Here is a 23,814-nt window from a genome sequence, read left to right as displayed (position 1 = left end):
GTGGGAAATAAAAGTAGAAGGAAGACTTGGTTCTAGTCTTAGATACATTTAAAAATTACATAGAATATTAATAATTTAAGAAAAACATGACCATAAGAACAACTACTAAATTATTATAGCCAAATAGTGTTGGAGGTCAGAAAAAGACATTAATAGGAATTATTAGCATTGTGGAGGGAAACATAAAAAGGAATTAATTGAGCACCTACTATATGCCAAGTACTCAGCTAAAAAATATTTATGCAATAGCTCATCAATTTCTTATAATTATCGTATCAAGTAGTATTTGGGGGGAAAGGTGCTACCCAAACTAGACCACAGAGGATGGATACAGCATTAGGATAGGAAGAAAATGAAGAGAAAGGTGAAGTAAGATTGGAAAAAATACTGTATCAGGGTTGTGAGGGGCCTTGGAGATTATTGAGTTTGTCCTAAATTGATACGATTCCCAATCAGTATCACAAGTATCTGCTCTAACCCCTTCAGTGATGAGGAACTCACTCCTTTAAAGTAGCCCATTCCATTGCCAAGCAGGTCTGAATGTCAGAAAGTTAGAAAGTAGAATTGTGAGTCTTTATATCGAGCATAGGAATCATAAAGGAACATGCCCAATTCATATCCATGGTTTCTGTGTAGCATTAGGTAAATAAAAAGGGGCCAGAATATAAACTAAAATGTTAAGGATTTTACTCCAGCTAAGAAGGTTCTGGCCTATGTCCATTTTCCTGGTACTTCTATTCCTAGTTTATCTTATTCAGAATTAACTTCTATTTCCTAAGGAATAAAAGTCTCAGAATAAAAGATTGCTGTGCTCAACTGGCACCATTCTCTTTCCTGGTGGATAACTGTTAATGTTTCTGAAATTAATAAAATTATTGGACACACTGCCAGCATTTACTGAGGCACAAAGCTCCAAGGACCTCGCGAGCATCTGCTGCACCTCTTCCTCATCGCACTGGCAGATGTGAGCGTTGGAGGTACCTCACCACTAATCAGCAAGCGTACAGCAAGGCAGATGATCATTACCTCTAACAAAGGCACACGTTCCCTGTGGCTCATTCTACTCACTAGTAATATTCATACTTTCAAGTAATGTAGCCCCTGGACCCTGTTGCCTACCATCTCCCTGACTGGCAAAGTGCGTGTCCCTCCTCATCACTTGATTTTATGCCTCCCAGATCTTTGTCCTGCTCCAAGTGCCGACAACCTGGCAATCAGCCAGCTTTCTGTTTTCTGCTGTAATGTTCTACTGCCACATATTTGCTTTATCACAACTGTCTCCCAGTCTTTTGCCTAACTTAACAGAAGTCATTCAGATAGGACTGAATAGTAGAGAACCAACCAACCAAAGCTTGAGGGCTAGAAAGGAGAGAGGTTACCCTCAAGGCTTTGGAATTTTCAGATCATTCCAGGAAAGTGAACCACATCCATTTTCCCTGACTGTCTTGTGTTACAGAATGTGTCTTCTCCAAGTAGCAGTATTTCCCTCAGCAAAAAACAATGCCCATCTTTTTAATATGTGTTGGTTTCATACAGTCATATGATCATGACCAAAATATGCCATTAAAATCTATGGTTCTATGACATTATTATAAGCTAAATTATAGGGTCCATACAGCAAAGGCTAACATGACATTTTATGTTTGATCACTTTCCACCGTGAAGGTCCACAAAACAGCCACTCAGTCAATGTTTGTTGAATACAAAAAAAAAAACAAAAAAAAACCCTTGATAATAAAACATTTTTTCAGTTTAGTCAACTACAGCATTATTTCAGAGGTTTTAGTATAATTAAATACTGCATAAAATTCTGTTAAAGTTCATTATTATAAAATAGTTATTTTCCTTGCCTTTTTTCCATAAAATTGGAACTGAATGACAGGTAGCTGCCCTAGATGACATTTGAGACAGCCTATTATTGGCAGACCCTTCCTTAGTCTCTGAGGCTGTCATCTGAGTGATCTGCGGACCACAGTACCTTCAGGATCACAGCTGAACATCAACACCATGTCCACTACCCTCCTCCATTTTTACTCTAATTGACAGATGGTCTCAAAAGCAAAATTTGGAGTCTCCTCTTCACTTTTTGTAGTTTGTCAAATGTAGTAAAATCAAGTAATGCCTCCAAAGTTATCACATCTAAAAAGACAGGCTTAGCCATCCAAATCACACAGTCCTCACTTTGCTTATTTAAAGAGAGTACCCCAAAACAAACCATTTTGGTATGGTACGTACTATGGTAGGGATACAAAGCTTCTTTATTCATTTAGAAGCTCCATTTTTGATAGATATTTTATCTTTGCAATATATTTACATAGCGTTATAGATTATATGACAATTACTAGCTTCTACAAAATATTTTGTAGTGCAGAACTACAGGTTGGCTGGTTGGTTGGTTGATTGGTTCATTTGTTTATTTATTTATTTATTTAGAGGGAAAATAAAGCTTCTTAATAAAGACAAACAACTTTAGTGTGGGCTGTGTTGGGAAAAATCAGATCAATAGCCTGTGTTCTGTGATCTCTGAGGGGGTGAAACTATCTACTTCCCAGAGCTTCTTAATCAGAACCGGTTAGACATTTCAGGTTATTGGACTGGAAAAAGTAGGAGATGAGAAATAGAAAGCAACCATTACCGCTTAGCAGAATCTGCTTTCCTAGGCTGTAAACTCCAGAAGTTAAGATGTGCTTATACGTCTAGAACTCCTCATTTTTTCCTTTTGGAAGTTTTGGTTTTCTCAAAAATTATTTTTGCATTTCATATGTATATATTAACTCAGACTGGACTTCTATTATACTGCATTCTTTTTTCCATTGGTTGTTTTTAATGCAACCACAGGATGCATTTAACCTGGAAGAACTGCCTGTCTCTTTGGAAACATGCCCATCGGTAGGCCCCAGTACGTTTTTGCAACTGCTGTTACTGTTTTTAACCTTGACCATAAAGTCTATGAGATTTATTTCAGTGATGTTTATTAAACCAAATTCTCACCTAAGTCATTTTCAATAGTGAATTACTTACTTAGATTTATTAGTCTTTCTAATATGTATAGAACACTTCTAATAAATATTTCCCCGCAAAATAAAACTTCAAATATCTTGAGTTTCAGTTCAGAATTTCCATTGTATTCATTAATTATTACTCTGAATTTCCATTAATTATCCTGCAATTGTACACTGAAGAATAATCAGTAGCTCTTCATGCTAGAACTGCTTCCTCATCCCAATCTGACACTTATTTTTATAAAATGGCACAAATTTTTATAAATTACATATGTACTAAACACTTTAGAATAAATAAGTGAATAAGTAAATAAATGCATAATGTCAAACCTACTCTTTAATTGTAATTTTCTACTTGTACCAAATGTCCAAGCAAATACTGAAATGAGTATCTAAATTACTTTCAGAGCCTAATACTCTTTTCTCAATGTTCCAACTTTGCCCATAATCAGTGTTTGCTTTTGTTTATTTCTTAACAGGCTTTTATTCAAATCTTGGGAATTTTTTTGAATGTCTCTATCTCCCTCTTGTTTTCTTGTACTCTTCTCCCTTTTATCATTCCTAGTGATTTGTGGGCTTATTCAAATTTATTAAATTAGGAAGGATAACTAATTGTGTCAGTTTTGAGGACACCATAGGCCATTGTAGCAGATGCAACAGTGTGTTACCAGATTCCCCTTTCATGACTAAGGCATTCCTTCCCAAAGCCGTTAACAGTATTGGTGGCTAACAGCTCTCAACCAAGTCCCTCTCTGGAAATGGCTCTCAGCCAGTGAAAGTTGTCTGGCCCAAGCTATGCCTTAACCCCCAGCCTGTGCTCAAGGGTACGGGGAATGAACGCATAGGGATGCTTACAAAGGCCGAGTCCCTTGCTTCGGATTAAAGCAATTCTGAAGGGTCATCTTAGCTTCAGTGTTCCCTGTGGGGAAAGCTGAGTCCTTTACTGTGACTGCATCAGGGTTAAACGTATTCTGTGCTGTATTCCACTTTCTTCATTCTCCCCACAAATGTTGTTCCTAATGGCATGTGTCAATGGAGCCACCAACTAAGACTATTTCCCTGAAAATCTGACCTAAGACAGTCATATGGCACATGCCACCACAGGGAAAGTACTGGAAACAGGTATGAGTAATAATAATAATAAAAAAAACCCCATAGCTCTCATCCATGGAGTGCCCACTAGATATTTGGCAATGTGCTAAACTCTTCAAATGTTACTTCATGTACTTCCCACAGATACCCTGGGATGTAGGAATTGCTTTTGTTTTTGTTTAGGAGTTTTCTTTTTCACAAAGGAAAAAGAAGTTCAGAAAGATAAACAACTTCCCCAAACTTAAACAATTGTCGTATAGGAGAGTCATTATTCAAACTCAGTCTGAACCCCAATGTGACACTTCTCTAGTGTCTGCTATCAAACTTAGGGCATACGTAGAGATATTTAGGAGGTGACATTTTAAATTTCTTTCTCAATAAGTTTAATATTAAATGATATTATCTTGTGAACAATAGATAAATATCCTTCACCCATTGTAGAATGTGTGGACCAATTATTCTCAGTGCTGGTAAGATTTTCATATATTTGTCAAAACCACTCACACCTGTAAAGTTTATACTATGATTATGTGGTTACATTTACATTATACAACTTCTTTTTTCTAATATTTACAAACTTTACTATTACGAGCAATCTCCTTTCTCTTTGCCAAAAGGATTTGCTATATCTATTTTCATTTTTTATTTCTTTTTTTATTAAAAATTTGGTTGTTATTCTATTACAGTTGCCCCAGTTTTCCCCCCTTTGCCCTCCTCCACCCAGCCCACCCCCACTCCCACAGTCATTCCCCACCCTGTTGTCCATTTTAAAGGCAACCCTACAAATCAGACTCTTCAACATCTAGTTAATCACTTCATAATAAATTTGAAGTTTCATTACTCAATTAAGACCTAAGCTAAAATATATAAATAGAATCTTACATCATGAAGAGAACTTCTGTCTTTTCTCTCTTGTATGTATTATACAAACATTTCATTTGATTTCCACAATAACTTTGTGAGTCAGGCAAATTACATATAAGTAAAGAAACGGAGCCCCAGGAAAGAAGGTCTCACTACTGAGACAGTAGTGAAGGGTCTCATCACTGAGGTTCTGAGCAACACAGACACATTTACTACACAGCCACCATTATCATCTAAGCTTCTTTGAGCTTAAAACTTCCCCACCATGAGTGATGTTCCAAGTCTGGCCCCATGTTTCAAAGCAAAGATATAAAGATCTAAAACTAGCTGTAATTCTTCACTGTGCCTTTTTGAAAATCAGAGACGTAAAAAGGTTGTTTCTTCCCTGCAGTCTCTTACCTCTCAAGCTGGACAATGCAACCTGTTTTTACCTTACTTACTTGATCACTACTAAAACATTAAAATTACATGTTCTGCAGCATCAGATCAACAAATTGTTTTTAAAAATCCTCCTATAAAGGTTACTGAGGATGAATTGAAAAACATGTAAAAATATCCTACTACATGCCCTTGCCTCTTCAGGTGTTCTGTGGGTGAGTTTTTCCACTATTTAAAGCTCACTCTTCTGGCTGCTGTATTTTGTTCATTTTATTGTGAGTGAAGCCCTCTTTATCAACTTCCCTTTTTAGTCTTTAGGATAAATCTCCCCAAATGGGCATGAGGTGAAAGGTTACATTGCTTTTACTGCCAAAGATGAGGCAAAGAATGTAGAGTGCAAAGGTCTCGACGGTTCTTCTGATGAGAATGTGCAGTTTTCATATCTGAGACATTTAAAATTGTATCTGTTCATACCCAATATGTCACTTATGGCTTTGTTGGTTCCACTTGAGTTTTTGGCCACAAAATTCAGCTTTCAAATGAGATAGCTGGCTCGGATAGGGTTTCGGATTCTGTCCTTTTCCTCCCCCTCAGGGCACCCAGTGCTTCCTTTATTCTTTCTTCATCCCTCCACCAGGGCAAGGATCAAGTTCTACTATAAATATTGCATGATTCTGTCCCTTCCAATCTTCACACTTCCAGAAATTAAGAACATGCTTATTTTTCTGAACTCAACACAGTACCTGCTGCACATTAAAAACCAAATAAATATTTGTAGAGTTACTAAAGGAGTTACTGAAGGTAAGAGTATACAAGCTAAAAATTAGACATTTAGCATATGCCACTTAGAAATAAATGTTTACTGTAATATCTAGTAATTTTTAATTTTTTCAATTGAGGAAAGATTCTAACATCTATTTTAATTATATAGAATGATATCAGTGATCGGTAGCTTTATTCATTTTTTCTTTACAAAAAATTTAAATATTTTTGATATTGTGCTAAAAGAAATTATTTCTCTGGAAATAATAATCATAGGACTTTTTGGTAAAGGAAAAAAGATAAAAGGGATTCGAGTTATGTTGAAGCAATGCTGATATGTTGTGTTGGTTTTCTGTCATTTTTAAAAGAATTCCCGACATATATATCTATGTATCCAAGGGATGTAATTTAACCCGCAGAGTGATGAAATGCATAGTATGATAAGGCCCATAACAGCAGAATATTTTACTTTGTAGGAATCATATATATAAGAGGATTTTGCTTTTTAGTTTTTGAAAAGAAGCCTTGGTAAATAAAAGGCTGTCCTTATTCTCTAATACCACATAGGGTTTATGATTTTATACGCAAACATTATTCTGTTTTACATTTTGAAATAGTATTGATATGTAAGTATTGTGTTTTAGACTGACTCCTATGTTATTTCCCAAAGTGATTGTCAAAGAGCTAGGTTTTTTATAGGCCATTATGTTAAAGACATCTTTGAAATTCTACCTGTATTTTTCAATTTCTCTTTCTGCATCTGTTTTGTATTAAATTCTAAAGAGTGCCTAAGTGTTATGATGTCTTTAGCTTTAGCTTTAGCTTTAGTTCAAAATCCTCTTCATGGTTTCCTTTATGAACTATTTTTATCACATTATAATATAAAAGTGACTTTAGGAGTCTAGAATTAATAACTCGGTAGGTAGCCTCTCAAAGATGTTTTCTTTCTTAGAAAAGGAGGAAGAGGGAATTTTGGAAATAACTGTTGAGCTACTATTATTCACTTTCTTCCTTTATCTGATATACCTTACATAAGAGAAGTAGAAAAGATGAATTTAGAGAATTTGGAAGCACGATACCACTTTCTTTAATGAATAATTAATGGCTGTACAGAGTATTTTTCTGTATACAACAGATGAATTTTGAATATAGCACAGTTCCACACAAAGATTTATTGAGCAACTATACACTGGGCAGCTGCCCAGGAACTGAGGATTCTGTAGTAATCAATACCACATTCTATGAAAGGGTAAATGAACACACCTGAAATAGTGCTGCCTTTCTGAAGCCTAGTTGTACAGAGGAACAGACTTATAAACCGATATGTGGCAAGAGCAATTGTAGAAGTATGTTTAGGGAACTCAGTCCAAGTTATGCATCATCCAATCTGTAAAAGCATAGGATACTTTTTTTTTTATTCTTTTATTTCTTTTATTTTTTATTATTATTTAAAAAATATATTTATTGATTATGCTATTACAGTTGCCTCATTCTTAAACCAAACAATGCCTAAGCTTGCTCTTAAAGGAGAATAAAGAATATTGTAGGCAAAGGAGGAAGAGGAAGCAGAAGCGGGAAATATATTCTAGGTGGAGAATGGGCATCAGAAAAACATGAAAGGTACTGAGGTTTTGTCTATCAAAACCCAATAACAGATGGTGATCTTATAATTAAAGCAAACAATCTATTATTATAGTAATTCTGTTTTAAAGAAAGCTTCTCATATCACCTATTAAAGTTAAGTAAATGACCATGATTATGCTTGGTTCCAATTATAGCAAGTTACATATTCCTAACAAAAGTAAAACTGCTGGATTTTTCCAAATTAAATCCAGGGATAAATTACATGTTGCTTAGGATATGTGTTTTACATAAACTCACATGTTGCTTGGAGCTCACTGTGGAGTATGTAAAAAAGAAATTAACTATTACAATGTTAAGATTCACTATTTGGGGTCATTAAGATATTTTCCTGAGAAGTAATATGTGAAGATGTTTTTAGGAGGCTGCTAATTATTCTAGAAGCAGTTCTGAGGATACAATGCACTTAAGGAAAACAGGGGCCAAAATCAACATTTCTGCTTCCACATTTATTTCTTTATCACATTATATATTTGTGAGAACAGGAATCATACCTGCCTTGCTAAACATTGCTTCCATCTGGCATGATGTCTGGCAGATTTTTTTGCTAAATAAAGTATTTGTTTAATAATTACATAAACTAGTAGAATTTTATACTGTTATACATAGTCACTTTCTCATTTCCTTGCCCATGTGCTAAATCACCAAAACAACAACAACAAAAGTAATATATTAACATCAATATCACGGAAAATTTTAACACATCACTTTCCAAAAAGTTAATGGTTACCAATAATGTATATTAGTGCTATATCAGGGTAAGGAATAGATGGTTGAATAAAGCACTATCTCTCTCTTCTAGAACTCTTAATCTAGACAGAATTTTAAACAACTATTTTATGTGATATGTTATAGTATTGAGATATTATACTGTTGAGAGAAAAAAACTCTGGAGAAAAAATTTGAATTATTAACCAAGTACATCATTAGCAAAAAGACTATTCTTAGAATGAATATTCAATTTAATTCAACTAAGTTCATTACTAGAGGTTATTAATCAACTAGTATAAGGTAAGGTAATAATCTAACTGATAGTTGTTTAATTACCCTAAAATTAAACCATTTCTCATTGTACATTTTACCCATCTCTAAAATAAAACCAAAATAATTAACCATTTTGAAACAAAACTAGCTAAAATAACTTAGAATGCACTAATTTTAAAGATGCAACATAGTACTAAATAGTTCAATGGTTTCATACCAATAAGCCTAACTGAAACTCTAAAATACTATATTTATCCTGTTTAATATCTGATAGCCCCACAAATAAATATAGCATAATGACAAAATTTGTTTTAAAATAGTTATTAACTATAGTAACAGCATTTCCTAAAGGCATTTCTGAAACCTGCACTTAGCTGCCATTGTCCGTGACTTCAGTAGTAAGAAACACTGAAAGACTCTTGGCTTTTCCTGCGTAGGGACCTGTGACATGCGCTGCTCACTGTGCCCATCACATCAGTAATGATTCGGGACAGGGTACTGCCAAGTCCCTGGTGTTTCAAATAACTTTAGCTAGTGCTGGAGGTGCAAGTATTTCAATAAGAATGTTTCCATTTGCCTTTAAGAATAATCAGGCAGCATAAACTTTTTTGTGTTTTACTGGAATTGCTGTTTCCAACCACATTTAGTCTCATACCAAAATTCTGACTGGAGTAATCCATTGTTCTGTGTTATTTTTATATTTTAGATGTTGAGATATAAATATCTTCAGAGTAGAGGAAATTTTACAGCTTAGATTTAATGAATACCCTTTCCTTTGCACATCATTTTTTCCTATGAGTAAGTATAGGAACGGAAATGAGGTTTAGTTATCTTAAATATATAGTGGTGACTGTTAAACACAGGTCCTCTGTATCAGGTTCTGCTGCAAAACAAACCACCCCAACACTTAGTGGCTTCTACCCACCATTTGTTTAGTTTATAATTCTATGGGTTGGCAATTTGGGCTCGACTCATCTGGAGTGTATCTACCTATCTCAGCAAGACTCACTGGTGTATGGATAGTCACCTGACAGCTAACTTTGAGGCCCCACAGCTGGGCAGCAGCAGGCAAGTGGTTGAGGCAACAGAGGCAAATGGGCCACATGTTTCTCATCATCCACCAGGCTAGTCCCGACTTGTTCCCATCATGTCTCAGGATTTCCAGATCCAAGAGCAGAAGCATCATGATCCCTTAGGCTTAGGCTCAAACTTGCCTCATGTCACTTCTGTTACATTCTATTTGTTAAAGCAAGTCTTATGGCCATACCAGTTTCAAAGGGAAGAGAAACTTCCTTTTGGGAGGAACTGAAAAGTATTATGACCATTTTTGCAATCTACCAGCATCAGTTCTCTGTCAAAATTGTTTTGTTTCTCTAAATTGCAAGCCTCGTGCCAGAATCCACAAATTTCTCTTTCAGTTGCGCTTTTAATTGCTGTTAGAGTAAGCTTTTAATGCAAAGTGAACTCTGCAAAATTTATGACCCAATTCTATGGGTCAGTAATCTGAGCTAGGCTTGGTTTTTTTTTCTCTGGTCTATATTGGACCCATTCGTGCATCTTCAGGTCAGTTGTTTGGAAGGTGGCAGCTGAGATGGTTGCTCTGCTCTAAGTGGTCCCTCACCCTACGGCAGGCTAGTCCAGGCTGTGCCACATGGTTTTCACAGGGTTCCAGAACAGCACTCCCCAGTGCACACCCCACTTTGGAAGCATATGTTTGTTCCGCGTCGGCTGATGTCCGAATGGCCAGTGCAGTCACTCAGAGTGGCACAGTGTGTATGGGAGGGGGTAGACCAAAAGTGGGCCCAGGAAGGCATGAAAAACTTTGGGGCCATTACTGCAACAACCCTGCTACACGATTTAAGTAGTTATCAGTGTCAACTGATGCTTAACTTCAGTTATAGTATCAATTCTAAGACTAAACTAAAGCTAAGGTATGGGGTAGAGAGAGCATTTGGAAAAATAATCATTTGCATAACACTAAAACTCAAGGTGGGCAGTCCTGGCAACACAAACTATGTCAACTGCTTTGACTAAATTAACTAATCACTACCTGAATTGACCCTATTTTATTGAATTAAGTGAAAATAGCCAAAGCCCTTGATCTGGTTATACAGAGTCATTGTTCCATTTTATAAAATGTGTGTTCCTTTTTCAAAATATTGGGGTATTTTAATCCTTTTACTTGTTAATAGAAAATTGGGAATAATTATAAAACCATATGAACAGAGAAACATTAATTTTTACATAAAAATGAATAAATGAATTGGTTTCAGAAAAGTAGCATATTCTGAAGACAATTATATTTTCTACTTTATCTATCCATCTAAATTAATCAATACTAAATGTCTCTTCCAGAAATTGGTTCTAGTGATTTCTGTGCTTTAGGTATATTTTGATAGGAACAAAAGCACATATATGTATCAATGAACTGATGAAAAGAGATTCTGGATATATCCGAAATAAATATGAAATATACTGAATATTTCATACCCAAATGAATCCATAGGCTTGTTTAGCTACACAAGCTGATTAGTTTATAATCTGTGCAGTCGATGATAAACACTTACCTTTGTGTTTCTTACATGATAATCATATTTGTGAGCTCTAAATCAAAGTCAGCTTTTTATTTTCTCACAATAATGTAGGTAGGTTTTTTCTATTTATATAACTAATACAAGCTTATTGTAGATCATTTGAACATACGAAAACCAGAAAGAAGAGAGTGAAAATCCCTTGGAACCACATTACCGAAATATAATCACCATCAGTTTAGTAATCATGTTATCATGCATCTCTTCCAGCGCACATCGACACATCATCCACGTACATACTATCATCCGTGCTGCTTTTATGAGGATGCCTTTCCCCTACTTTTAAGCATTTTAACATCCTAATGTATGTCCTTCTGTATTTTCTCTGTTCTTCTGTAATCCTGGGCAGATTTATATATGTACAGGGATATTTTTGTCATTATTTTTAAAATATTGAACAGATTTTGCATACTTTTTGTGCATCTCATTCTCATTCAATAATCTTGAAAATTATTTCATGTCACCTGGTATATCTCTAATTCATTCTTTTCAATGTATACATAATAGTCCATGGTATGACTATACCTTTATTTAACCATTGCCCTATTAAAAATACAAACTTTGTTTTTTGTTTTGAGAAATGTATGAAAAATGCCATAGAAAACATCTCTAAATGTCTGCATCCATGTGTATCAACAACTTTATTTCTATGAGATTGATTCCCAGGAATAGGTTTCAGGGTAAAAAAATAAAAAGACTACTTATAATTTAAATAGATATTGCCAGATTTTTTTTTCAGGAAATGATATAATATCCAAGTACATTACTGGGTAGCATCATTACATAGTAAAAGATTAAATGATTGGGTGGGGAGGAGGTGCCAAGAGTTTTCAGTGTGGGCACAGCTTTGGCCCTACTTAACTGTATGATTTTAATGATTCATTTCATCTCAGCTCTCATCTGCAAAGGAGACGTTAGAGTAGATGACTCCTAATGGCCTATCTAATTCAAAAGTATGATTATAAATGTTATGTTCAAGGACTGAATCCCAAGAAACCCTCCAAATACAGTGTCCAATAATGGTGACATTATTTTAAAATTTTTTAATGAACACTAACCATTTTTTTCAGGAGAAAGCATTCATAGCTCCAAAATCACATTCTTCTGTTAAATATCGCATACCTGCTTAATTCATGGAAGATATTTCAAAGTCTCACGATGTCCTTAGAATTGGAAAATTTTTAATGCAGAAGAAGTTCCAAACTGGAAAAATAATCCCAAATCAGAATTCTTCCCTATGCCTGAGAATATATTTGTATTTATAATATCTTTATTAATGATAAGATGTTCCTCTAAAGCTAAATAAGGATTTCCTCTTTAAAAGTAACAATAATCTTATAAATGGAACAATGTTCTTTTTTTTCTGGGTAAGAGATCAGCATTCCGTATTTTGTGTGACCAAACACACAAAAAAATCAAAATAATGAAAAGTTTAAACCCTACCAATATTGAATCTTAGGAAAAAAAATATATGTGGATATATGTTCATTGGTGTTGGTGTCAATTCAAAGATGCATTGCTTTGTTGAGTCTTGTAAATACGTTTTTAAAATATCAGGCTCTATTATATTGTTACAGGAGAATGAGGAGAGATAGTAGAATATGGCATCACAGATGATTTTTTTCAGCCTCAGTCTGAGTAAATTCTGAATTTTATAAATTAAGTAATTGGTGGATTTTTTCATAAAGTTGCAAAGCCTTGTTATTAATAAGCTTTTTGTGGCAAAGTGTCTTGACTCACTTTCAAAATGTAAGATGAATCTGACTGAGAGTCCTTGACCTTGAACTTTTCATAGTTGCCTTTTGATTGACACATTATTCAATTTGACCTTCTGTTTGAACTGTTCTTCTGGGTGAATCTTCATTGGAGGGTTGCTGGTAGAGCCTCCAATCTAAGCAGTACTTTGAACAGTCTTTTCTGACATTGATGTGTTTGAATTCCCTAAATTCTTAGTGTTCTTGATGTTGAGGAGACTCCTCATGACTGAATGGCAGTGCTTAGATGGATGGTATGACCCAAATTTCCTTCTTTCTTACAATAAGGTACTTTTTCATTCAGATACTTGTTCCTAAGCATTAGTAACTATCAATTAGGCTTGGCAAAAAAAAATTCAGTACTTCATCTCGAAGCACTTGATTGAAATAATACAGCTAAATTGTGGAAGATTTCACTGGTTAAAATGTTTACTAATATTGCAAATGCAATGTAACTACCTAAAAATTTTGAATTTTGAAAAAAACCAGTCAGATATTTGTATCAAATTCATATTTAGAAATTCATATAAAATTAAATGTTCCATTTGAAATAATATGTTTTTGCAAAAAGGTTGGGTATAAAATTGTCTTTACCTTCTTGGTTATTATTTTTCCTTTCAAGTGTCTCTTAACACACTTATTTCATGGCAAACCATATTCTTTCATATATGTGAAGAGGCTTCTATGTGACAGACACTGTTCTAGCCATTGGCAGAGTTAAATAACAAAAATTGAATTGGAAAAAATTAAAGATCTTATTGGCTTACTGAGTGATTTTTGAATTGGGCAGCATCCATTCCCCCAAATAGAAAGAAGCTCTGAAGAGCTGTACAAAATGGGAGACTTTCATAGGCAAAAGAGAGGAAAGAATGTATTGTTTCTGTTAGGTAGCCTTCCCATGGGGGGGTGGAAGTGGGCTATGAGGCAAATGAGCTCACTAGTGCTGTCCAGGAAGATTATAGCCTTGGAGAAAGCGGAATCTGTGACTGGTATAAGTGTTAAGTCTAAGTCTGATGATTTTAGCTTAGCACAAGTGACTCCATTTGGGGACTGTTGTCTCTTTTTTAATAGTAGTGAACTGAGTATTATCCCTGTAAGAAAGAAGTGCAAATATGGTTGTCACTCACAAGATTAAATTTTAGGCATTAAAAAATGCCTTTGGGTGATATTTATCCAAGGGATACAAATGATTTTTTTTCAGTTGTTTTATAGCTCAAGAAAATGAAATGAGAAATTATTTATTTTTCAACCCAGCAAGTTCTGAGTTGGAAGTATTTCCTCTAAATTCTTTCTGAAAATGATGGTCCTTTTTTTTTTTAGCACAAGTCACTCTTCTCATATAATATCACAAACAACTAAAAGTCAGTAGTCAGCACTTTCATTCTCTCTACGTGTCACCTTAATCACATTCATAAGTTCATTAGGAACCTTTTCTATCTTCCACCTTTGCCACAGACAAGGGTGTTACTTTTTTTTTTTTTTTTTTTGCACCAGTTCATAAGTCAGGTATCCCTTTCTCCAGCCTCCAATTACAATCTCCTCAATGTTTTTTTCAGCCTCCATTAACAGTTTCTTTGTGTTTTTTCCCCATCTTGGACTGAGAGCATGGTTGCTGTAAGAAAATGCCCTTAAAATTCCATTGCAAAAAGAGGTTTTTACACTTTGTTGTAAGTGGCTACGCACTTGGGATCTTTACCCTGGGGACATACTGTACTTGGTAGCAGCCCAGATTTGATGTTTGCTGAGGCCATTTCTTAGGTTACTTGACCTTGACCACTTGGCAAGATGGAGATGAGAAGTATTTTTGTTTTTAAATCCAGAGTTCTGGCTTCTTTACATTTTCTTTACATTCTGCTGGAGAAATGAGTGATGCTCTCTTTTCAGCTCATCTCTCTGTATTTATACTTATACACAGTTAAAAGAAACCCATTGGCACTTGCAATTTTCTTGCTAAAAATATCCTTAGGCAAATTTAATTTATTCACTGCGGATAATGTGTTGTTCCCATCATCTCTGGCGGCAATGGAGTCAGACCTTCCTACACTACAGAAAAGGTCACCTTTTCTTGAGTCTCCAGTAGCAGTTTCCTCGCTGTTTCTCAAGCTCTTCTCAATAGTTTCTTGAAGAAGATGGCAGGTTAGGTGAATTCTGCACTTACCTCCTCCATGACATCAAAATTACAACCAAATCATAGAAAAATCAACCTTGATAATCACATAAAGACTAATTGAAATAAGTCTTATAATTAAGGGTATAAAGAAAAGACCCTGCTGAAACTGATAGGAGGGGTGAACTGGGGTGGTCTCACACCCACCTGTAGCAATTGAGAATCAGGAGGGCCATCTCAGCTGCAAGTGTCCCCCGAGGAGTGGTCTCAGCCCCACACCAGGCTCCTCAGGCCACAACCGGTATGAGAAATAAGAGCCCAAATAATATCTGGCTCTGAAAATCAGTGGAGATCCCATCCTTCCAAGTGAAAGAGAAGGCTGCTGGAAACCCAGATGTCTTCTTAAAGGACCAGTGCACAAAATCTCACTCATAGGCAGTCACCTTGGGCTCCACTCTGGTGAAGGGACAGCAGCTCAGGGAGCACCAGAGTAATACAGGGAGAAGCTGAGTTGTATGCCTACAGAGTGAGGGCAAGAAGGACAGCTGCCATTGTCCCTGTGTTGAGCAACCCTCCCACATGGCCAACACACACCATTCTTCCTCCTGTGTTGGGACCTCCCACTACACAGCCAAATCTGAATCTTCATTAGCCTGGTTAACTCCAAAAGCTCCACCCTGATGACTCCTTGAGAACCTGCCCCACCACAAAGGTCTGCAGGCCCCAGCCAGGTTATGGCTGGCCTCTGTGTACCCTGAGACTTTGCAAAAGTCTCTAGGGTTCTAATTACCTCCCAGTACATCCCTACAAATATTACATCATTACACTGGGGATCAGATTTCAATATATCAGGAGGGACACAAACCTTCAGTCTATAGCAAAGCCCTTTTGCCTTGGTCACTTATGCAAATCTTAGATAAGGAATGCCCATGGGCCTCTCCATTAGGGAAGAGAGAGCCAATGTGCATATGATTAGACAGGAGACATCTTTCAAGAACCAGGGTGCAAACATGCCACCTAACTCTGCTCTCTGCTGACATGTTAAATATACTTTCTAGTCCTGTATGTTTGCTTGGGAAAGAACACTAATGTGATATACATGGCATGTTGCTATTCATTCAGTGTTCTTCATATATCCAACTTTGTTATCTAGGAAGTAAGTATAATTTAGTATCTGTATCCTTAAATTTATTATACTAAAATTTAATTGTAATTGGTCCTGTATATTCTTGCTTTGAACTGCCTTTTAATGCCTAAGCTTCATTATAACCAAGATGATGGACTGATACCATACATGATTTCTATTCATGACTTTGTGCTTATAATATTCAATGATCCAGTTTGGATATACAGCCATCCTGAATTCTCCAAGTCATCAACTCGTTTTTCCTGTTTAATCTATATCATCAAGTAATACTCTTTCTACATTTTTCTTTGTACTTCAAAACACATTATTAGCCTACATGTTGGAAAGTAAATACCAAGGTCTCAGTAATGGGATGTTAGAATAATTTGTACCCATTTTTAGCCTTCAGTGCATTTTTTTTTTACTTCTACTCACATTTTATTGACCAGAAGAACAATTATCTGTATACTAACAAATATTTTTTAAAAATTATTAATCAACATTAAGTCTCTGTTATTTAGTATATTTCGATAACATCATTTTCCCAATATTTGAAATACAATAATTACTTTTTATTTCCTTTAACTTTTTTTAATTGTTGTTCAAGTACAGTTGTCTCCATTTTCCCTCCACTACTCCTCCCCAATGTTGAACATTTTTAATATTTCACCAAAGTAGACATAACTGTTTTTGTCAGGTAGTATCTTGTATACTATTTTCATCACTGGTAGCAAAGTAAAGTCTTCCAGTATTTTGTCTAGTATCTTCTTCACTGGCAGCAATTAATATTTCTATTTCTGAAAATATGCCCAATTATTTAAGCACCCATGTTAATATCAGCTACTTTCTTTACAAAACATTAAAACCCATGTCATCACAAATGTAAACCCCATTACATAAAGGCCTAAGAAAGGTTGTACATATGTATATTATTCCCATATTGTAGGATACTGTAAATGAAGTATCCTCTGGGAAAAGATATACTGTTACCAGGAAAATCTTTTAACTACACAAGATTTTACATCAACATGAATCATATCTGATAATACATGTCACATAGCTAATACCCAATTTTTCATATTAGAAAAGATTTTTAAATTGTTTCTCATAAAATTTATACACCATATTACTCTGCTTTATACAGAAGAATGGTTTATATGTCTGTTTGTTGGGGTTGGAGATGTGGGATGTGCCCTATGCGAGCCCCTTGAGAAAGTTAGACAAACCCTAAATGAGGGCGTGGAAACTGCCATATCCAGCAGGCTTCTGACTGAGTCACTCAGCGTGAATTCACCATTTTCAATTTGCTTTGTTGTTTCAGAGACACATTCCCAAAATATTCTCAGAGTGCTTACTAAATCTTGGTGAAAAAAAAAATACTTTAAGAATAATTTACCCTTCTGAAGCATTTCGCAGCAGTTCACAAGTGTACATTGTTTCACTTAATTTTCCTCAATTCCTGAGAAAAACAGTGCAGCTGCTATTATCCAGAAAGAAGGAGAATGACTTTCCCAGTGTAGCAGGGCTTGAAGGTGCCGAACTAAAGCTGGGACTCAGGTGTTCCTCTGAGCGCAGTGCTTTTCTGTGAGAGAGAAAAGGGGACACATGTATCTAAAGGGAAACTACGTTCTTAGAAAACTTACTAGCGCTATGGAAAATGTGGATATCCAGTTGCTGAAGGAGTGAATACCACTTAAAGAAATATCCCTCTTGGCTAACAATTACAGTGCCCTTTAACAGATAACATTCATCAAACACTATGGACCAGACACACTGCTATAAGCTTTACTTGCATTATCCCAATGAAGCTCTGACAGAAACTCTGAGCAATAGAGTAATTTTCCCAAGTTCAAAATTTACTAACTGGCACAAAGAAGAAAGGAAGGAAGCCTTCGTGCATCCATTAGCTCACCCAGGAATCATCTGCTGTCTTACTACCTAGCTCAGCTCTGGGAGTGCCCACGGTAGACTTCCAAGTGGACTTGGGGGAGACTTTCAAGAATGCCAAGTGCTAGTTCTGAGACATGAGTGAAGTGCTATTGAAGCATAACTGAACAATGTCAGTGCTAAGGAAGCCTGGGGAGTGTCCTGGGGAGTCTCCTTTACCAAGGAGAAGCTTCCTGCGTGGTGCCTAAGGTGAAGGAGAAAGAGCGTCTGCAACAGCAGCAGGCTGGTTACAGGAAGGATCCCCGTGCACAGGGAAGCGTGAGATTAGTGTTGCAGAAGCCCAGGATTCAGTTTGGGGAGGTGAAATCATGCTCTCAGGGGCCTTCTCTGTTGAAATAAGGAAACTGGACTTTATCTCAGGGTAAGAGCCCGCAGCCACTTTGCATAGAAAAGTTAAACGCGCTCTCCATTTTTAGGAAGGCTTGACTGGCAGTATTATGCTGGATGAGCGGGAAACTTAGTCAAAGTAAAAGCCAATAAAAGAACTGAACTTGTGAAATGACAACATTCCCTGTATTATTTCAAAGTCGTAGAGAAAAGTTTCAAAATCTAACAACTGCTCTAATGAGACTATGTGGCCAAGATGTAAATGACTTAGCCATGTGGCTGGTCTCACGAGGAGTGAACATACAGCCTCTTTCTTGAACTGCTTCACATATTCATTCATTCAACAAATATTTATTGAGCTCTCATTATGCACAGTGCTTGAAGCACTGTGTTAACCACCGGTTACGGGGAAGTTTATTTGGAGCCACATGTAACACAATTTGTTCATAAAGCCAAAGAAAGCATCAAAGAAAAGACAGGACATAAAGCAAGTGTCAAAGAAAACAAGAAAAGAGAGAGGAGAAACTCCTGAGAGAGAAAAAGTGAAAATGAGGTTTAAGCGTAAGGAAACAAGAATCTGCTGTAAGTAACCATTCCATTAAAAGTGCACTAAATTGCGAAGGTTCTCTCAGGAACTGTGTACTGTGGGCTGAGAGTAAGTGTGATGGGCTCCCACCTGAATTCCTCTCGTTACTTCTCTTGAAAGATCGGTAAATCTACTGAAAGGTAACTTAGGTTTAGTGTTCACAATTCATTCATTTTACTTTTAATCTTCCCTGTTTAAAATCACAAAAATATAACGCAGGCATAATCCAAAAGAGAAGGGACAGGCCCCAAATGAGATGATTTCAGTTCCTCAGACAGCCTTGGTACTGATAGATATGCAACAGGCTGCAGACTTTTCACTCCTGGTACATGGCGACAGAGCTTCAGCCGTTTTATAGGGCATTGCACACTGTTAATGCAGGAGCTCAGTAAAGAACAACGGAGGAACAATAATACGTACCTCACCCTCCCGAGTCCCTTGGACTTCATTGTGATTTTTACTGAAGTCTCTTCTTAATCCCATTAAGATTTTCTTTCAATATAATTCAACATAAAGAACTAAGGTTTAGGGACTCTAGTCTATGACAAAAGTAAAATAATATTTTGGAAGAAAAGGATCTGGAAAATAAGACAATTATTTAACCACAGGAATATGATTTTACAAACTATTTTTCCAAAAAGTGAGCCTGAATAATGACTTACAATCATTACTTTCTCTATTAAACCACCACCAGTTTGTGATATTGAAAAGCAAACAAGCAAGTGAAACAACAACAGCAACAAAACCAGTGGAAACCAGCAATCTCGGTCATTCGGGAGCACGTGTCGGGAAATGACAGCGTTTTCTCTGACTTTCCAGGCCTCTCTCCATCTGTTACATTACACATGGAACCCATTCTGGGTCCATAGTGTACACATCGATTCCTGGTTAATTTAACTGTACGTCACTAGGACGGCTTCTTAGAAATCCAGGGAGAAAGGGGATTTTCACACCCAAGATGGGCCCACATACATAAAGTGGTAAATATGTTGAAGCTCATTTATACCTTATTAAATTATGTTGATTTGAAACTGAATTATGGCTTATAATGTTTATAGTTTGCTTTTCTTTCCCCATATTAAATCAAAAGGTATTAAAGTGTAAACTTTCTTTTCAGACTTGAAGAAGTGATGCAAAATAAGAAGAGATGAGAAAATGAAAGTTAAGAGTAGCAATTTATTCTAAAGGAATTAGCAGTGTAGGACATTTCCTGAACAAATATCACATTTCTTGAAATAATTGTTATGACATTTGAATGCACTCTTACCATGAAGTATTATCTTGTAAATGACTAAACCCGATCATGTTTCAACAATTATTTCATGAGAGAAAACTTCAATACCCTTAGAAGTTCTTACATTAAACTATTAGGAAAGGAAAAAATACTACCATAAACGATGTACCACAAAAAAAAAAAAATGGTCCAAAACATATCTACAGTTAAGTAACTCATTTAGATACTAAGGAATGAATGATAAGGGGTGGAAACAGAATTTCTAGAAATTCCTCTCATGTTCATGATTTCCATGTAACTCATTGGTCTTTTTTCAAAATAAATGTAAACAACTAATCTCTGAAATAATCAGCACAGTACCTCCCTCTAAGAATAGCTATATTATTTTTTCAAGGTAGTTTAACCATTCCATCAAAAATTAAAGATCTCTAACCTGGGGTACTTCTCTATAACTTGCTTTAAGCATTCTCTCATGTGCTCAACTACTGCTGGAGAGAAGTGAGCTCTTTGAATTTGTCATTTCGAGCTGCATGCGTCTACTCCCATCCCAGTCAACTTTTTGATCACAACATGGAAACTGAAAAGCATATTGGAGTTTTGCTATGTCATTATCTGAAAAAAAAAAAGAAAACCCTAATGAGTGAGTGATTGTAAATCCAGATCTTTACATATTCACAAAAAAGGAGAGACAATACTAATAATGATAAGTTTGTCCCACTATTCTAGAGTGTAGGTAGGGTAGGATCGTCACTGATCCCATGAACAGATACATCTAAAAGATACCCTCCCTGGTACTTATGGATCCCTGGTACTTATGGATCCCTTTAACTGTATTTGTTCTTCAACTGTGTTCTAATCAGCTCACTCCCAATAAGAATCAGGTGTTTTGAGCCCTTCTTGTGTTTTGTAACTGCATAGATTAAGAGAGCCTTCGGCTGATGGTGGTCGTTATGGGAGGAATAAATCTTTGTTCATGGAGACACATGGCTGTGGGATCAGCGGCCTTTCACCCAAGCACTATCTTGTGCTGTTGCCCATGGTGTAGTGACAAAGGGAATAATTCAATACAGCCACACAACAGACTCTTTTGACTGCTATCTTCTGATAATTAATTTTCACACATCGCTATTCCTTCAATACTATTTTCTTGCCAAAAAAGTAGGCCTGTATCTGAAGAGCAAAGCAATAATTTTGGCTCACTAATTATTTTTTCTATTTTTGAAGATATGAATTTGTGTGCATATTTAAATATTTATTAGATTTGTAGCTGCTAAATCATTATATGAAATATTAAATGTTCAAACCCTTTACCAGCAATTGTTGAAACATAGCTTCCATGTGTTTCTTAAAATAGGGCATGTTTGATTTCTGAATTGTTGTCATATAAACTGTAATGCCCAAAAAAGGGCCCTTTGACTGAATATGAAAAGTTCCCCTTAAACCACCTTGAACTAGGCAGATTTGCAACATTTTAAACTGGCACTTCATCCCTCTTTCAGCAAGCATCCTCTGCAGATTTAATGATCAGGAACATCCTTCTGATGCATGCTGGGAGATATGGCTGCAGGGTACAGACCACAGCAGACAGTGTGTCAGATGAGGCAGAACTTCTTGTTAGGGGTGAGTATGCTAATAGTGCAGTCTGAAGACATGATCACCATAAATTATCATACAAAGGAATTTAAATGCATGGACTTTGAGCACACCCGTACAGTGCATTTTACTTTCAATTTTACAATATATGTCATTTTTGCTTAACTTTTGCCTTTGAAAATATTACATGGAAAACTGCTCCTTAGTAACAGACAAAACCAACAAATCCAACTTCAGGGTCCAAAACACCTTTAGTAAAAAGTGGTTACTGAGTGTTTAATCAACCTAATGCCAAACAGAAATTTTAAACAGTTAAGCCACAAAGGTTTTTGGACTACAGAGATAGAATTCGTTTGGTTTGTGTGTATATATGTGTTTTTCAAATGCAAAGGCAGTGGAGCCCTCAGGCATGTTTTTTCTCCACTAACTTCTAGATTCTGCTTCCCAAAACAGGAAAACAGCATGCCTAATTTGGTGGCATTTACATCCCTTAAGTAATGGGTTTATTCAAAAGTCTGAATATGTCAACAGAGTCTTTCTGTGCAGAAATGACAGTTAAGTGGTTTCTAACTATGAACCAGGCTGTCAGATTGTATTACCCTATAAAGCTACATGTTATTTGGATTAAGTAAATAACAACAGCACCAATTTCTTTTAGCACATTATTTCTCAGTATGGGAAATGCAGTTCCTAGCATGCACCTTCTTTTCTTTTCTTTTTTCTTTCTTTTCCTTTTCTTTTCTTTTCTTTTGTTTTCTTTCTTTCTTCTTTCTTTCTCTCTCCCTCTCCCTCCCTCTCTCCCTCTCTCCCTCCCTCCCTCTCTCTCTTTCTTTCTTCCTGCCTTCTTTTCCTTCTTCTCTCTTTTTTCTTTTAGCTTTTTATTGAGATACTGCACAAAGTACCTACAGAAAAACGTACAAAGTATAAGTGTACAGGTGTACAACTCAAAGAAAAATTACAAAGTGAATACACCATGAATCTACCATTCAAGACAAAACCTAGAACATACCAGAATCCCACCTAGTGCCTCTCCCTTTTTGATCTTAAACAATTACATTGTGTGTGGTATGAGTGTTGCATGCTAAGATGCCTTGCACAATTTCTGCAAATAAAAATTTCACATTCCATAGCAGAATCTTGTATTTTAGATTATCTTGTCTTTTATTCATTTGGAGTGTTTTGCAATTATAAATTTTTTAAAGAATTTACCAATATTATAAAAATCTTGAGCAGAAAATATAAGGCACGTAGTGAGTTTCAACATCTCTTTGTTTTAGTTGTGTGTATCATCTAAGGTTCATTGATTTTTGGTAGTGCATCCATCACTGGTCCAAGTAACTGTTGTTTGGAAGCAAGTGTGTATCAGGGTGAGTGGCAGCTTGTTCATTTTGTCTGTGTTTATTTCTGTTTAGAAGGTTATTTGAACTTTTCTACAAATTAATAGCAAGGATGTGTATCTGTGTTACTTATTATAAAGCATAATTTTTAAAGGCTTATCCTCTCATAATATTCCATTTAGCTAAAAATGTTCCCTTATGCCCTCTGAAGTTACAAGTCTCATGGAACTGCAAACCCCACACTGCAGTCAAATTTACAGAAAATTGCTTCCTTCTTATGCTGCAGTCTGTTTCAGGTTATTTGTATATATTGTATAGCACTTGCCTAGTAATTCAGAATGATGCTCCAAAAATTGGAGCTTTCCAAATGAATAACACAGTTCAGAGGCTGATAACGAGAAACTAGGTATTTTTACAGGGCTGTGATGGGCATATTTAAGTGGCAAACTAACATTCTGCTTTGTGAGTAAAATTAAACTCAATAGGGTT

At 35.9% G+C, this 23,814-nt stretch overlaps 1 protein-coding gene across 1 annotated transcript in view; it reads left to right on the top strand.

Annotated features, from left to right (window-relative positions):
* CNTN5 (contactin 5) overlaps nucleotides 1-23,814 on the top strand; it is a 1,123,225-nt gene that overhangs the window by 998,579 nt on the left and 100,832 nt on the right. The window contains exon 16 of the mRNA XM_024574613.3: nucleotides 21,895-22,015. Within this exon, the coding sequence (XP_024430381.3) occupies nucleotides 21,895-22,015 (121 nt within the window). The remainder of the gene's footprint in view (nucleotides 1-21,894; nucleotides 22,016-23,814) is intronic.

This window comes from Desmodus rotundus, chromosome 5 (genome assembly GCF_022682495.2).
Source record: "Desmodus rotundus isolate HL8 chromosome 5, HLdesRot8A.1, whole genome shotgun sequence".
Taxonomy (NCBI): Eukaryota; Metazoa; Chordata; class Mammalia; order Chiroptera; family Phyllostomidae; genus Desmodus; species Desmodus rotundus.
The sequence above is the reverse complement of the archived record's forward strand: the minus strand, read 5'-3'. Positions and strand labels throughout refer to the sequence as shown.